The sequence below is a fragment of the Scyliorhinus torazame genome, chromosome 10, assembly GCF_047496885.1.
Source record: "Scyliorhinus torazame isolate Kashiwa2021f chromosome 10, sScyTor2.1, whole genome shotgun sequence".
In the NCBI taxonomy this organism is placed as follows: Eukaryota; Metazoa; Chordata; class Chondrichthyes; order Carcharhiniformes; family Scyliorhinidae; genus Scyliorhinus; species Scyliorhinus torazame.
Window position 1 is genome coordinate 80,052,874 of NC_092716.1, and position 13,861 is coordinate 80,066,734.

Consider the following 13,861-nt stretch of genomic DNA (forward strand, 5'->3'; position numbering starts at 1 on the left):
AATGGCCAACAAATACCCGCTTAATATTTCCACATTAGAACACAGAATTTAGAAAGAAGCACAATCTGCTTTTCCACTTAATTCTGTGGAGCGATGAGGAAATATTAAGGAAAAGCATACACACTTTTGCCCTCAAGCCTCGTTGTTGGGGAATTTGAACTTGTCGAACGAAAAAAAGTGACTGGGGAATGCCAGATGACAATTTGTTTTCAAATAGAGCAGAGAGAACTACAACTCCCATGAGACACGGGGCCGAAGGTACATGCGCAGTGGGCAAAGTTTCAAAAGATGGCCATGGGTGCATGGGGGGCGGGTGACTCCACAGGGGAGTGCGAAGTGGTGGCCCGGCGAGGACAAGAGGACGCGCGATCACTGTCAGGGACTGAGGGGGCGTGGCCGCGGTGAGGGACTGAGGGAGCGTGGCCGAGTGAGAGCGAGTGGCCGCGCTGAGGCACTGAGGGCGGCGTGGCCGCGGCGAGGATGAGGGCTGGCGGAGAGGGACAGAGGGGTGGCGGAGAGTGACAGAAGCGGCCGCCGTGAAGGTGTGAGAAGGGGCGGGGCGAGAGAAAGGGGGCGTGGTGAGGGAAAGGGGGCGTGGTGAAGGAGAAGGGGCGTGGCCGCGATGAGGGAGGGGGCGTGTCCGCGGTGAGGGAGGTGGCGAGTCCGCGGTGAGGGAGGGGGCGTGGTTGCGGTGAGGGAGGGGGCGTGGCCGCGGCGAGGGAGGGGGCGTGGCCGCGGCGAGGGAGGGGGCGTGGCCGCGGCGAGGGAGGGGGCGTGGCCGAGGCGAGGAAGGGGGCGTGGCCTCGGCGAGGGAGAAGGGGGCGTGGCCGCGGTGAGGGAGAAGGGGCGTGGCCGCGGTGAGGCAGAAGGGGCGTGGCCGCAATGAAGGAGGGACAGGGGGTGCGGCCCTGGCTGCAATCAAGGAGGTTGCAAGAGGGCGGGGCGTGGGGGAAGCTGAGCGCGAGTCAGCGAGCAGGCGCGGGTGATGAGGCTCGGCAAAGTTTGAGAGGCGCAGCGAGGAGAGCAGGGGTGTGGGGGGGTCTGATTAACTGTTTCCAAACAGGACAGCAGAGAGGCGAGCGGAAAAAAAATAAAACAAGCCCGGAAAAGTTGGCGGTGTGAGCCGGGATTCCCCCCCACATTCTGTTATGAACTTTATTAAACAAGTGGGGGAAAGGGAAACTGCTAACCGATGACTACTGTAAACAGTGGCAATGACGAGTTTGACTTTAGACTGATATTTGGTGAAGACGGTCCGCAGCCTGGACTAGGCCCTGCAGGTTTGTATGAGAGAGGAGAGGGGGGAGCGCTTCCAGATGGAGGGGATTAAAACAACAAGAACAAAAAGTTGCAATCTGTTTATGTTCAAATAGGATTTTTTAAAAGAAAATGTTTTTGTTGAACCCAGAATTTAAATGTTGAGATTGCGGGCGTTATTCTTGTATTGTTATTTTGATATAAATATGAAAAGCCAAAGGGGCAGGTTTCACCTTTTGTGCTCATCCGATTTGTGATCGCGCAGGCTAGACTGCTTGAGACGTATGTCGATAAATTGTAGTATTTACACACACAACTGGGTGCCGTTTATGCTTTGCTGGGGATTAGTGTTCTGTACACATTGATTCTATGTAGTGGTCATCGGCTGTCTCTATTTAAAAAGTTCCAGCTTTAATTATTTTTCTCCAGAGAAACGGATTCATGCACTTGCAGCATTTTCAGTTTGGCACGAATTACAGTATTGGGGAATACTTTCGCTTGTAAATTTTAATCTGCCGCAGCATTTAATTTATGGCCGGGAATGGACCACGTTAGCTTTTTTTTCTTCTTTTCTCTTGTTTTAAAACTGGTTTGGCAAAGTTTTTGTTTAAATCTCTATATTTTTTGCTGCCCTATCAGACTACGCGCTACAAAACGTAAATAAGGGTAGGTGTCGTATCTCTGCGAGTCCTTATAGGACGTGGGAATAGACTAAAGTAGACTTGGAAGCTAGCCCAACATTCAAGTCATCAAATTTGCCTAGGCACGCCATGTGCAGTTCAGATGACAGTGGAATTTAAGACGAGGGAAGTGATCAGAAAGGTAGATCCACTTCCAGCAGCCTATAGCAGAGTAGCAATCTGCTACCAGACCTGATCGCTAATGTTGGCAGATATCATATACTCACCTATTTACTTTCTCCAAACATCGTTATTGATCTTTAAAGTGGTCTCCGGGTTTGATAGGGACATTGACAGTACGAGACTCGAAAAAGAAAGTGGATTGCGAGTTACTATAGTGTCCGCGTGATTGGACGACTGTAATTTCATCGGCCTTCTGGTTAATTATAATTAAATATCAGACTGACTTTGCTGTCAAAGGACTATCACGGTTTCTAAACTTTGTAGGTGCACGTTTCTTTGAGACTTCAGGTTTACTTTGTGCAGTGCCAGGACTACGAAATATATGATGCTTTGTGCCACATCAGCAGGTGAGCAGCAATTTCTGAATTAGCACTTTTGGGGGGATAATTTGAGCTGGATCAGTTGTTGACATTGTTTTACTGATTTTGGTTTTATCAAAATTGAAGCTGCTGTTACTATGTTGGCTTTTACGGCTTCTTGGAAATTTTCAACTAAGTTCAACAGTTTTGTCCCAAAAAGTACTTTTCAGTATTAGACATATTTTTTCATTCTTTGATTAAACCTGTTACACAAGTTTCAAGGAAGGGATTTCGGAACTATCTACATTGGCTAGTTTAAGTTCTAGGTACTATGTGTTTTGCTAAATAACGAGCAGGAGATTTGTTTCCATGGAGTAGAGATCAGATAGCTATGTGTGGTATTTCAGTAGTTTAAATTTAGTGCAATAGTAACTGTAGTAGTGCAGTGACATGGCTTGTTCTCAGTAATGCAGAATATAGTTACTGAAATGTAATTACATCAACCTACTCTTTGTAACTCTAGTATTAAAAGTGCAAATTTAAAATTGTCTTGGTTCTTCCCCTCCCAACGATCACTAAGTTTCTTTGACAAATCTATTGAACAAAATATATAATTTAAATAGCCATATACCACTGTACTTTTAATCTTTTGTTCTGATTTTGTAAGCCAGAAGAGTGCAAGCTGTTGTACACACTGTCCACATAGCTCAAATTCAGTGTATACTCTCATGACTGAGATGGGGTACCGAAAGGAATTATTTTGATTGTGCGATATCACTGATAGATTTCAGATGCAGCAGGAAAGCGTGGAAGATGCAAACATTTCTAAAGCTGTATTGGACAGGACTAAAAATCATGAAGAATGGACCTCTAATTTGATTGATAGCACTGTGCTATCAATCAAATCATTACATGCACGTGTTTATGTTAATACAAGAAAGGACACTGGAAGGGGAGAGAGGTGTGCCTAAGCTCTAATCTTTTATTAATTGGGAAATAGCAGAAGTAACTGACTGTAACTTGCATTTTAAGTAAGTGTTTAATTGTCTTGCAATGTTAATGCATAGGGGTACATAAGTTTTAAAAAAAATATTTTGCAGGGAATCCATTCACAAACCATAAACTTGGGAGATGGGAGGCAATATTGTCAATATGTTGAAAAGCCTTAAAGCACCCAAAGAGAACAGAACCACAGAGAAGCAAATAGTATGAAACACTGATAACCGCCCTCCTCCTTTGACAATATACATCTTAATTAACACACAAGTCTTTGGGGAAGAGGAGGTTGCGGAAGGGTTGAAAATGACTAAAATATGGTCATACTGTGTAAATAGTGCACTAATGGTCTCGTTTTTCTGTTCTCTTTGGTAGTGAATGAGGTGAGTATCAAGAATTTAATGTAGTTTAGGCTTTAGAAAACAGTGATTTGGATTTTGCAAATTATGATTTTCTTTTGGGGGCCCATTTGTTTATTTGTGCAGAATACAAGGTACTGTGCAGTCATTCAGCCTTGATTGATAACTGCCATGTGTGCTTGGTGGATTGTGGAAAAGGCCTCATTTGACTTCACTCAAAAGTTGAACATCAAATTTCAATTTTGAGTTTCCTGTCCGTTTGTAATATTTTAAAATTTTATCAATAAGCACCAAGTTGTGGTATAATAAAAGTGCAACTCTGTGCATCAAGAGGAATGTTTCGGCCTTGTGTAAGTCTTGCGTAGGTGGCTACTAATTATAGCATTGGTATTTTGATGTAGTGCATCAGTGTTGTGTTGACAATAGAGTTGCTTGAGTCTTTTCTGAGTGGGCTAATCAACTATGGCTTCAGCTACATGTCAGGGTTTTTAGCTTGTGGTCTTATTGTTTATTATTGGGGTGCAGCGTGCTGCAATTTTGTTTTGCCTTGATGACATTGATTGCAATGCCGCATTAATAATCACAAACCGAGACATTTATTAATTGCCAGCATGTTATTTGTTTACTATTGAGAATTACGGAGCTGGTGTTCGAACTGTCATTTGCCTTTGCCAAATGATATCTACAGCTGTGTTTACAAAAACAACTGTTCTCAGTTGAACAAACTGCAGAAAAAAAGCCTGCTAATTAATGTCAGATTCTTCACAATGCTCATTCTCAATTTCCTGAATGTCTTTATATTAATATTTTACATTTTACTTTGTTCTTTAGATGCAAATGTAATCCTGTTTCCTTGTTGGGTAATAATTTACATTTTGGTGCAGGATAGCAGGATAGGGTCTTTCACTTGTCAGCTGTTAAATTTTGAGAAAGTTGTGATTGTGTAATTTACCTTTAAATTGATGTGTAGGTTTTATGTTGTCGGCTGTTAGCCTTTTTTTTTTTCAAAGAAAGTGAGAATTGCAGCATTGTATTTTGGGTTGACTCCTGAAATGGCTTGCACCTTTTCGTTTCTAACTCTGACAATTAAAATAGTTTATCTTTAACTCAGTAATAGGATTTTAGTGAAACAAGACAGAAATTGCTGGATACATTCTGTGGATTGCGAGTTCCCGATAAAAATGATTAACTGTTGAGCTTAGAATAGAAATGCTGTAGCTATCATAGCACATAGCAAATAAAGTTTGTATCTTCTCCTGAGAGGGTTCAAATGAAAGTGCGGTTTGTCACCTTCTGCACACAGAGATTGTATTGTACTCCAAATATTTATTTTATATAATTAGTTTTTTTTCTAGGCAGTATTTGTGCTGAGTGTACAATGTAAGGTTGAGCATTTATAGTGTGACCGAGGGCATTGCTTCAAATTTGAAGTGCGCAGTATCATGTGATGGGAGCTCAATTGTTACATTCTCTTTGGAAGGGGTGAGGAATTTGAGTTGTGGTTTACTAGTATACATGTGAAATGTATGTGTATATGTGTGAGCACAGTCCTAAATCATCTTCAGTGTAAAGCCCGAAAAATATATATTTTAAAATTAATGCATATTAATATTCAAGTTGGGAGCAGGAATAGGCCATTTGGCCCCTTGAGCCTGCTCTGTCATTTGATGATGTCATGGCTGATCTGATTCGGGCCTCAACTGTTTTCCTGTCCACTCCTATATTCTTTGACTCCCTTGCCATTACGAATCTATCTAACTCGGTCATAAAAATATTTAATGACCCTGTTCACTGAGAAACAGGATTCCACACACTGTTCCACATTTTCACAAATTTAGAGCTGGAAAATGTTCTTGCATACTCCTGTTAAGGGATGTGGCCTTAGTGATACTTCATGGAATGTGAGTGTTGTTAGCACGGCTAGCATTTGTTCCCTATCTCTAATTTCCCATTGGTTCCTGGGGATGTTTGCGAAGAACTTGGGAAAACAGTAAATTATTGGTCTCAAAAGCAAACATCTTTATTGGGAAGCACATGTTTGAAAATGTAAACTTATGGCTAAATGGCCCCCTCCCTGATAAATATTTTGTAGTTTTGAATGCTCCTAATAGTTGATATGTTTTTTCTGGTAGATCTTTCATTGTACGACAAGGATAGAGGATGGCTAAGTGAACAGGAAACAGGGAATCAGGATAATTGGGTCTTTTTTAAGTTGGCAAAATGAAGCCAGTGGAGTGCCGCAGGGGTCAGTGCAGGGATCTCAACTACTTGCATCTATATTATATGACTTTGCTGAAGGGACTGACGTCCAGGTGGCCAAATTTGATGATAAAAAAATAAGTAAGAAAGCAAGTTGTGAGGAGGATGCAGAAAACCTATGATCCCCAGGCAGACAAGTGAGTGTGCAAAGATTTGGCAGATGGTGTATAATGTGGGGAAAAGGTGAGATTGTCCACTTTTGAGGAAGAATAGTAAAGCAGAATATTATTTAAATAAAGAGACCACAGAGTGCTGCTGTTCAGAAGGATTTGAGTGTCCTTGTACATGAATCACCTTGTACATGCCTTCAGTTATGCTAGTAATTATGAAGGCAAATGGCATTTGGCTGTCATTGCAAAGGAATGGAGTATTAAAGTAGGGAAGTCTTGCAACAAGTGTACACGTACAGTTTTGGCCTCCTTAGGATAAAATTGCAGTGGAAGCAGTTCAGAAAAGGTTCAGTAGGCTGATTCCTGAGGTGAAGGGGTTGTGTTATGAGGAAAAGTTGAGCCTATCTATACTCCTTTAGAGTTCAGAAGAATGAGATGAGATTGAAATGTATAAGATTCTGAGGGCGCTTGACAGGGTAGATGCTGAGAGGAAGTATCCTCTTGCGGGGGAATCTAGAACTAGGGCTTATTGTTTAAAATTAAGGGGTCTCTCATTTAAGATGGAGTTCAGAAGGAATTTCCTCTCTTAGGACGGCCATGAGTCTTCGGAATTCTCTTTCACCCAGAGAACATAGGAGGCTGGGTTAGACAAATTGTTGATTGACAAGGAAGTCAACGGTTATGGGGGAACAGATAGGAAAGTGGAGTTAAGGCCAGAATTAGATCAACCATGATACTAAATGGTGAAACAGGTCAATGGGCCAACTGGCATTGTAACAATCCTATTTCTTATGATCTTATAATTGGATTTTACAACTCTATGAGCATTATACCTTGTGATACACATTGTATTATTTTGTTGCTGATATGAAATTTGTTTAGGATGTCCTGTTTCCCTAAGACCCCAAGTCTAATCACTGTTAACATGAGCATATGAAACTAATGAGCAGGAAAACAACAGATGAGCAATTGAGCTTATGTTACAAATAAGCACCTTACCTTCATAACCCTCTGCCTCCCTGCCCAGCCACCAGCAGCTATGTAATCTCTCTGCAGAGGAAATAAATCCTTGGCCAATAGAGGGCCAAGAATTCAGGGAAACCCCTTTGATACTCCTCCTTCTCCCTCTCCCTAAGGCACTCCAACCAAGTTCCAGAAGAGAACAGTGACAAGGATGCAGCACACCCACACCTACCTTTTGCATACAGTGACATTTCAGGAACTCATCCAGCTTTCTTTTGAAACTTGTAGGAAACCCATACTTGCTGCCCAGTCTGTGAAATAGTCAAAACGTTGATTTTACACTGTGAAAAGGACAGCTACTTGACAACTGATCCAGTTCTATACTTGGATAACTTCAGATGAGGTCAATTAAGAGGCTGTTTGTTGAAATGAAGAGGATTTGCAGCTTCACACTAAAATTTCAAGCTCAAAATAAAATAAGAAATGGCTATTGTTTTCATGCTTTGTGGCTGAATTTTCCCATTCTGAGACTATGTGCCATGGCAGGGGTGGGAATATGGAGTGTTTCTTGCTCCGGTGGCTGGTGGGAAAATACATCAAATGGCCTGGCCCTGATCACATTAATTACACACCTGGGTGTTTTACGCCGTATTCCGTGGCGGACAGACCAGGGTGACGTGTCGTCTGCTGTTTTGTCCGGGTACCATTTTGTACAAATGGCTAACATCACTGACCCATTATTGATGAAAGAAGGTGGGTCTCCCAAAAATGAAGGCAGATCTCTGGGAGCACCTCGAGATTGGAAATTAGACCTCCTGAGAAAGAAAATGAATCTGCAGGAACATTCTTGGGCAAGAAGATGGACCCCCTCATGACACCGAACGTGGATGTTCCATTTTCAGATGCAACCCCCGGCCCAATTCTGTGGTGTTCCAGGGTCCCGGGTTGTGGGTGGCCTCCATCCTGAACTCTGGAGGCAGCCCCAACCATTGTTGAGATGAGTCCCCACATCTGCATGCCATATTGTTCCGAACGTGTTACACCCTGGAGCATTTTGGTACCAGCAGTGCAGAGAATAGTGTCATAGAGGTTTACAGCACAGAATCTGGCATGTATGTTCGGTCCTTGATCATCACCGCCTTGTGGCGGCAGCACGGTGGTACAGTGGTTAGCATTGCTGCCTCACAGCTCCAGGGACGTGGGTTCAATTCCGGCCTTGCCTGTGTGGTGTTTGTACATTCTCCATGTGTCTCTGTGGGTTTTCTCTGGGTGCTCCGGTTTCCTCCCACAGTTCAAAGATATACAGGTTAGGTGCATTGCCCAGGCTAAATTGCCCCTTTGGGTCCTGGGATATGCATGTTAGGTTACAAGGTTACAGGAATAGGGCAGGATGGCTGGTGGTGTGGACCTAAGTCGGGTGCTCTTTCAGAGGGTTGGTGCAGACTCAATGGGCCGAATGGCCTCCTGCACTGTTTGAATTCTATGATCATTCTGTGATCCCATTAACAGGATGTAAGAGTTTCATGACAGCCTCCGGCAGGTTTTCTGACCTGCCATGGTGGGCACCAGCAGAGGTTCTCCCATCATGGCCTGCCATCAAATACGCCGGCGGAAACCATTTTACATGAGATCCACATTTTTTTCCTATTAATTCATGGGATGTGATATTTATTGCCCATCCCTAATTGTCCTTTAGAAGATAATAGTGAGCTCTCTTGAACCACTGCAGTCCATTTGGTGCAGGGGAGGTACACCTACAGTCTGTTGGGAAGGGAGTTTCAGGAATTTGACCCAATGACAGTAAAGGAACACCATTCTAGTTTCAAGTCAGGATAGTGAGTGACTGGGGGGAGCAGGTGGGGGGTGGGGGGTGGGGGTGGGGGGTGGGGGGTGGGGGGGGGGGGGGGAGATTTGCAGATGGTGGTGTTTCCTTGCATCTGCTGCCCTTATCCTCTGAAGTGGTAGAGGTCACATGTTTAGAAGGTAAGGTAGGAACATTGGCGAATTGCTGAAGAGCGTCTTGTATGTAGTACACAGTGCTGCACAGGTGGTGGAGGGCGTGAATGTTTAAAGTGGTGGATTGGATTACAATCAAGCAGGATGCTTTGTCCTGTGTCGTTTGTCTATATGTTGTATGAAAAGTCCTGTCTCATATAAAATTTGTCACAATTCAGTCTTCGCACACATTCAATGCAAATTGCTGTCTCATTTTTTTTAGAAGTGTAAATAAAGGCTGTAATATGAAATAAACAGAAAAGCTCCTCTGAAACGTGCAATACAGGAGCAGCGTTGACAAGCAGAAATGACTTGATTAAGAATTGTGACAGTTTTTTAGCCACATATACTAGTCTTAATCGAAAACAGCTTTCATAATTTCAAGTGCATACTTGCTTAACAAATCTATCACTATTCAGTGTGGTGATTTGCAGTCTTTCTGACCAATGTTCAAAATTCTAGCATAAATATATGCATATCTTGGTGCAGCTTCTAGATTTTTGTTCAGCAGCTGAAAGCAGTGCTTTGACTTCACCAGAATGGTTGTCCAAGTCGACATTCATTGCATTGAGGTGCAAAAGACCCTTCCCTGCTCTTCATCCAAAACTTGGTTTGTTGGTTGCCTGGCTTCCTGCTGGAGGCCTGTCGTGAGCAATCTTATTGGTCCATTTGATTATGATTGTTCCTTGCTCCACACCATTTTCCTGGTGTTTCCAAGTTTAAATATAGGTTTTTTGTCCGTGTCACACATCATTTTAGTTAGTAACCAAGGAAGTAAAGCATTCACATTGATCAAAACACTTGCACGTTCTGCTTTTATTTTTTCCCATTTATCAACAAGCTCGCAAATACATGCAAACCATCTTTTTTTAAGATTATATGCCCAATACCTGTACCTATTCATTTTTAAATTTACTAATCAAACTAGTTAGGTGCACCTGATTTCCCCGTTAGCCACATGGATAACTGCACTCCTGTACAATGCAAGTTTTTAGCTGATAATTCACAAGTAAATCCTGGATCCTGATATCCAGCCTGAATTTCAATTAACCTTTGAATGAACTCACTCAGTGTTTGCTTATTATAAATTAGCCATAAAGGGACATACATCCGCACTGTTATGGCAGATGATTATTGTGTTTACATCATCAATGATTTGTAATATCAGCACCGTAGGACACTTGTGGTTATGTAATTTCTAATGCATATTTCCTGCTCACTGCATTCCCCTGCCCTCTGATTTCCTCTAAAAATGAAATAAAACTGACAATTTCAAAAAAATTGCTTTGAAATTTGGTTCCCTTTAGCAATTTGGGTATCTCACCATTGGGACCCTTTAAAGTTGACCTTTCTCTTGCATCTATCTTTCAAACATGGTGAAGGCTAGTGATGCTCCTGGATGAAACACATTTTACAGAAGTTACTGAATTCAAAAATGTGAGGGAAGAAAATTAAATGCAGTCATGAAGGCAGGCTGATTCAATTAAAATATGATTGTAAGTGGGAGCTGAATTAACACACAGTTGAATCAGTATGTCATAATAGACTTCCTACAGATGCTAATAAATTGTTTCGCACTTCAGGCTCGGGAACTATTCTCTTTGATTCCCAAAAGGATGGCATCAGCAGTCATCGGTTAATGTACATTGTACATTTATATGAAACACTCACATCTTTGAGCCAATCAGTTGACCCTTGTTGGTGCTGCTGTTTATGTTGGCCCACCAGGTACAAATTATCTGTGGATCATTCTCTATGGATCAGATAGTGAAGAAGACTGCATTCATTCCTGGATATGATCTGTTTTAGTAAGGATGTAGCACATATAGTGATGGAATTGTCTTGTATTTCAGAAATCAATCGCCAAAATATTGAAACCAGTTCCTTTAAACCCTTTGGACACGAATATTTATCAAGAAAGAGAAAGGCCTCTTTAGCAAAAGCTTATCTTTCACCAACTACTTAGTTCACTTTTGTCTGTCAAATGATACTCGCCATCATTTCATTTTCTACATTTATTGTTCCAATTGGTAACTTTCGTTAGCACCATCAGAAAGATAAACTTTTGAATGCAACTTAATTTAGTAAATGAAAGTTTCCGTTGTTATTGTCTGTAACAGTTTTCTGTGTTAGTGAATTTGGATAGTCTGAACCCAGTGCCTTGTGGGAATTACATTACATTGACGATAGAATTCACTTAGGAGAAGTGCCTGTGTGGAAATTGGAAATTTCGGTATGAAGCATTCATCCTTCTGAGTTTTGGGTTGGGACAAATAATTAGGATTTATGTAGAGAGAGATTTACTGTGCAGCTTGCTGTGATACGAAAATCTTTGAGAACTTGCGACAGAAATTGAAAAACATGTTTCACTCCACAGGTCTGATCTTTACATTGATCAACAAAATGTTATCTACTCTACCAAAAAAGTCATGCTATTAGCTATTTTCCTTGTATAAAGCTGCAGGTTAATTTTGTAAAAGACTCTGTATTGCACCTCAGATCTGAGTCCTACAAGTTGATGGAACTCTTGAGAACTTGGACTGAGTTACAGATATAGTTCATTTCTGCTTAAAACTCTGAGAAATATACATTTAAAAATAAAGTGATTAGAGTTCACTTTCTTAAATTGGACATGGCTATGATGGCTGTTAGAATTATTTTATTTGAGTTATTGAATATGTCATTTGGTAGAATTTATAACCACATTGACAAATGAAAACTGTCCTGGATTGCTATCTATTTATAGATCCCAGAGAGAAATAAACAAGTTTTTAAATGCGTTTGGACATCGCAATAATACCAGTTTGTTATCTATATATAGTCAGATTGACTGTTGCTCAAAAGTTCTTACATAATGCAGGCTGCTAACATAATGAGTCAGTTGAGCTGATATTTGACATTTTAATGGACAATACTGCCCAATGTGCTTTCAAAGTTTTAAATTATTGCCCAATGCAATATTTACAGCACCTGTTCGTACGGGTTACCTACTACCTTCTGCTGTTTTATATTTTGTGAAATTTTCATCTGTAGGGTGTAACAATCAGTAACATATTTTGCAGCATGCCTGGTTTTTGGAAAATTGACCAGGATGCATAATGGATGACTAATTTGTGGCTGCCTCTTTTACATAAGGGAATGATAGGTTTTCGGGGGTAAGTGGGATGCAGCTTAAGGTTGCCATCAGATCAGCCATGATGTTATTAAATGGCAGAGCAGACTCAAAGGGTTGAATGAGCCACTCCTTGCTCATGTTCGTATGTATATACCTCTGCAAAGCTGAGAGTTCTGTTCATTGTTTCAAAACTCAAATGCATTTTGCTAGCGGTTTACAGTAAATTGCTTAAGTCAAGTGGTGTTGATTGAAGATTATGAAATATATTTGATTATATGAAAACTTCTGTGGAGGTTATCTGCACATGTGCAGTACCTGGATCCATAAATAGCTTTGGGGTAACCATTGGACTAAAACTTGCAATACTTAAATTTTTCATAATTCTAAGGGTTTGATGAATTCCATGAAAATGTTCATTTATGTTCTTGGCATGCTTGCGGAAACATTTGGTCAAATACAGACTTAAATTGCAATTATACAATCTTTGTACTCCTTGATCGCCTTTTTGTTAGGAAAGAGTTAATGTTCCCCAGTGCTAAAGTTTGAATTGGGGTTTTAATATTTAACGGATTGCACTTATTGTTTAATAGACTGCACAAAAATATATAAAGGGGATACAGGTGGTACTGTTTTGTTGTTGAAGTGATCACAAACTTGGAGTTGAAGAAGTCGAGACTTGCTTCCTAGTTCTTATTATAGAGTTGCCATCGGAGCTTAACACTTTTCAGTTGTTTTTCTTATGAACACATCAGGTTAATGGATCTCGGCTTGAGTGGCAATATGTCACAATGCATTTTTGTACCAATATCTTGGTGTATTTATTATGTTTTAATTGTATACTAATCATAGAATCCCTACAGTGCAGAAGGAGGCTATTCGGTCCATCGAGTCTGCACCAACCCGTCGAATGACCAGTCTGCCCATTTATGAGTGTCCACCCCACCCTCTCCCTGTAATCTCATAACCTAATCTGCACATTCCTGGATATTGAGGGGTAATTTAGCATGGCCAATCCACCTAACCACATCTTTGGACTGTGGGAAGAAACCGGAGCACCCGGAGTAAACTTGTGCTGACGGGAGAAAGTGCAAACTCCACCCAGACAGTGACTCGAGGCCGGAATTGAACCTGGGTCCCTGGCGCTGTGATGCGGCAATGCTAACCACTGTGCGACCATGCCGCTATTAAATAATAATCATCTTGACTGCATGCTATTGTGGTCTCTCAGCAATACAATATTATGTGTAAAGGTGTTGTAACATTTTTTAAGGAAAGCTTCTGATGTTTGTAGTTTTTAAAGGGAATTTCAGATCTATAAAGAGAGAATTGTTAGAACCTTGCATCTCAAATCTTCACATACAATGAAATATATTGTAAGTACAGTAAATATAATGGACGCCATATTGTGAACCACAAAATCCTATCAACTGCAGTGGATGCTATCAACATACCACCAATAACTCTCTGCTTCTCTTAGTACCATTGGATCTTTGAAATTTACACCTATGTCACATGAGCAGCAGCATGGAATCTCAGTTAAAGATCTCACCTGAAGGATAGCACCTCTTACCATGTTGCTCTCATTTTTGCGTACTGCACAGAAGGGCTAGCCTGCATTGTGTTTCATAAGTCCTGGGGTGAGCTT

At 41.3% G+C, this 13,861-nt stretch overlaps 1 protein-coding gene across 3 annotated transcripts in view; it reads left to right on the forward strand.

The window, feature by feature from the left end:
• The first annotated feature begins 960 nt into the window (after positions 1–960).
• The window catches only part of nfatc3a (nuclear factor of activated T cells 3a), a 205,285-nt gene continuing 192,384 nt past the window's right edge, over positions 961–13,861 (forward strand). For 2 of the 3 annotated variants that reach the window (XM_072518290.1, XM_072518292.1), the window contains exon 1: positions 961–1,280. In XM_072518290.1, the coding sequence (XP_072374391.1) occupies positions 1,193–1,280 (88 nt within the window). In that variant the 5' untranslated portion in view covers positions 961–1,192. Of the gene's footprint in view, positions 1,281–2,278; positions 2,468–13,861 lie in introns of those variants that run through there. The other variant, XM_072518291.1, reaches the window with a different exon arrangement.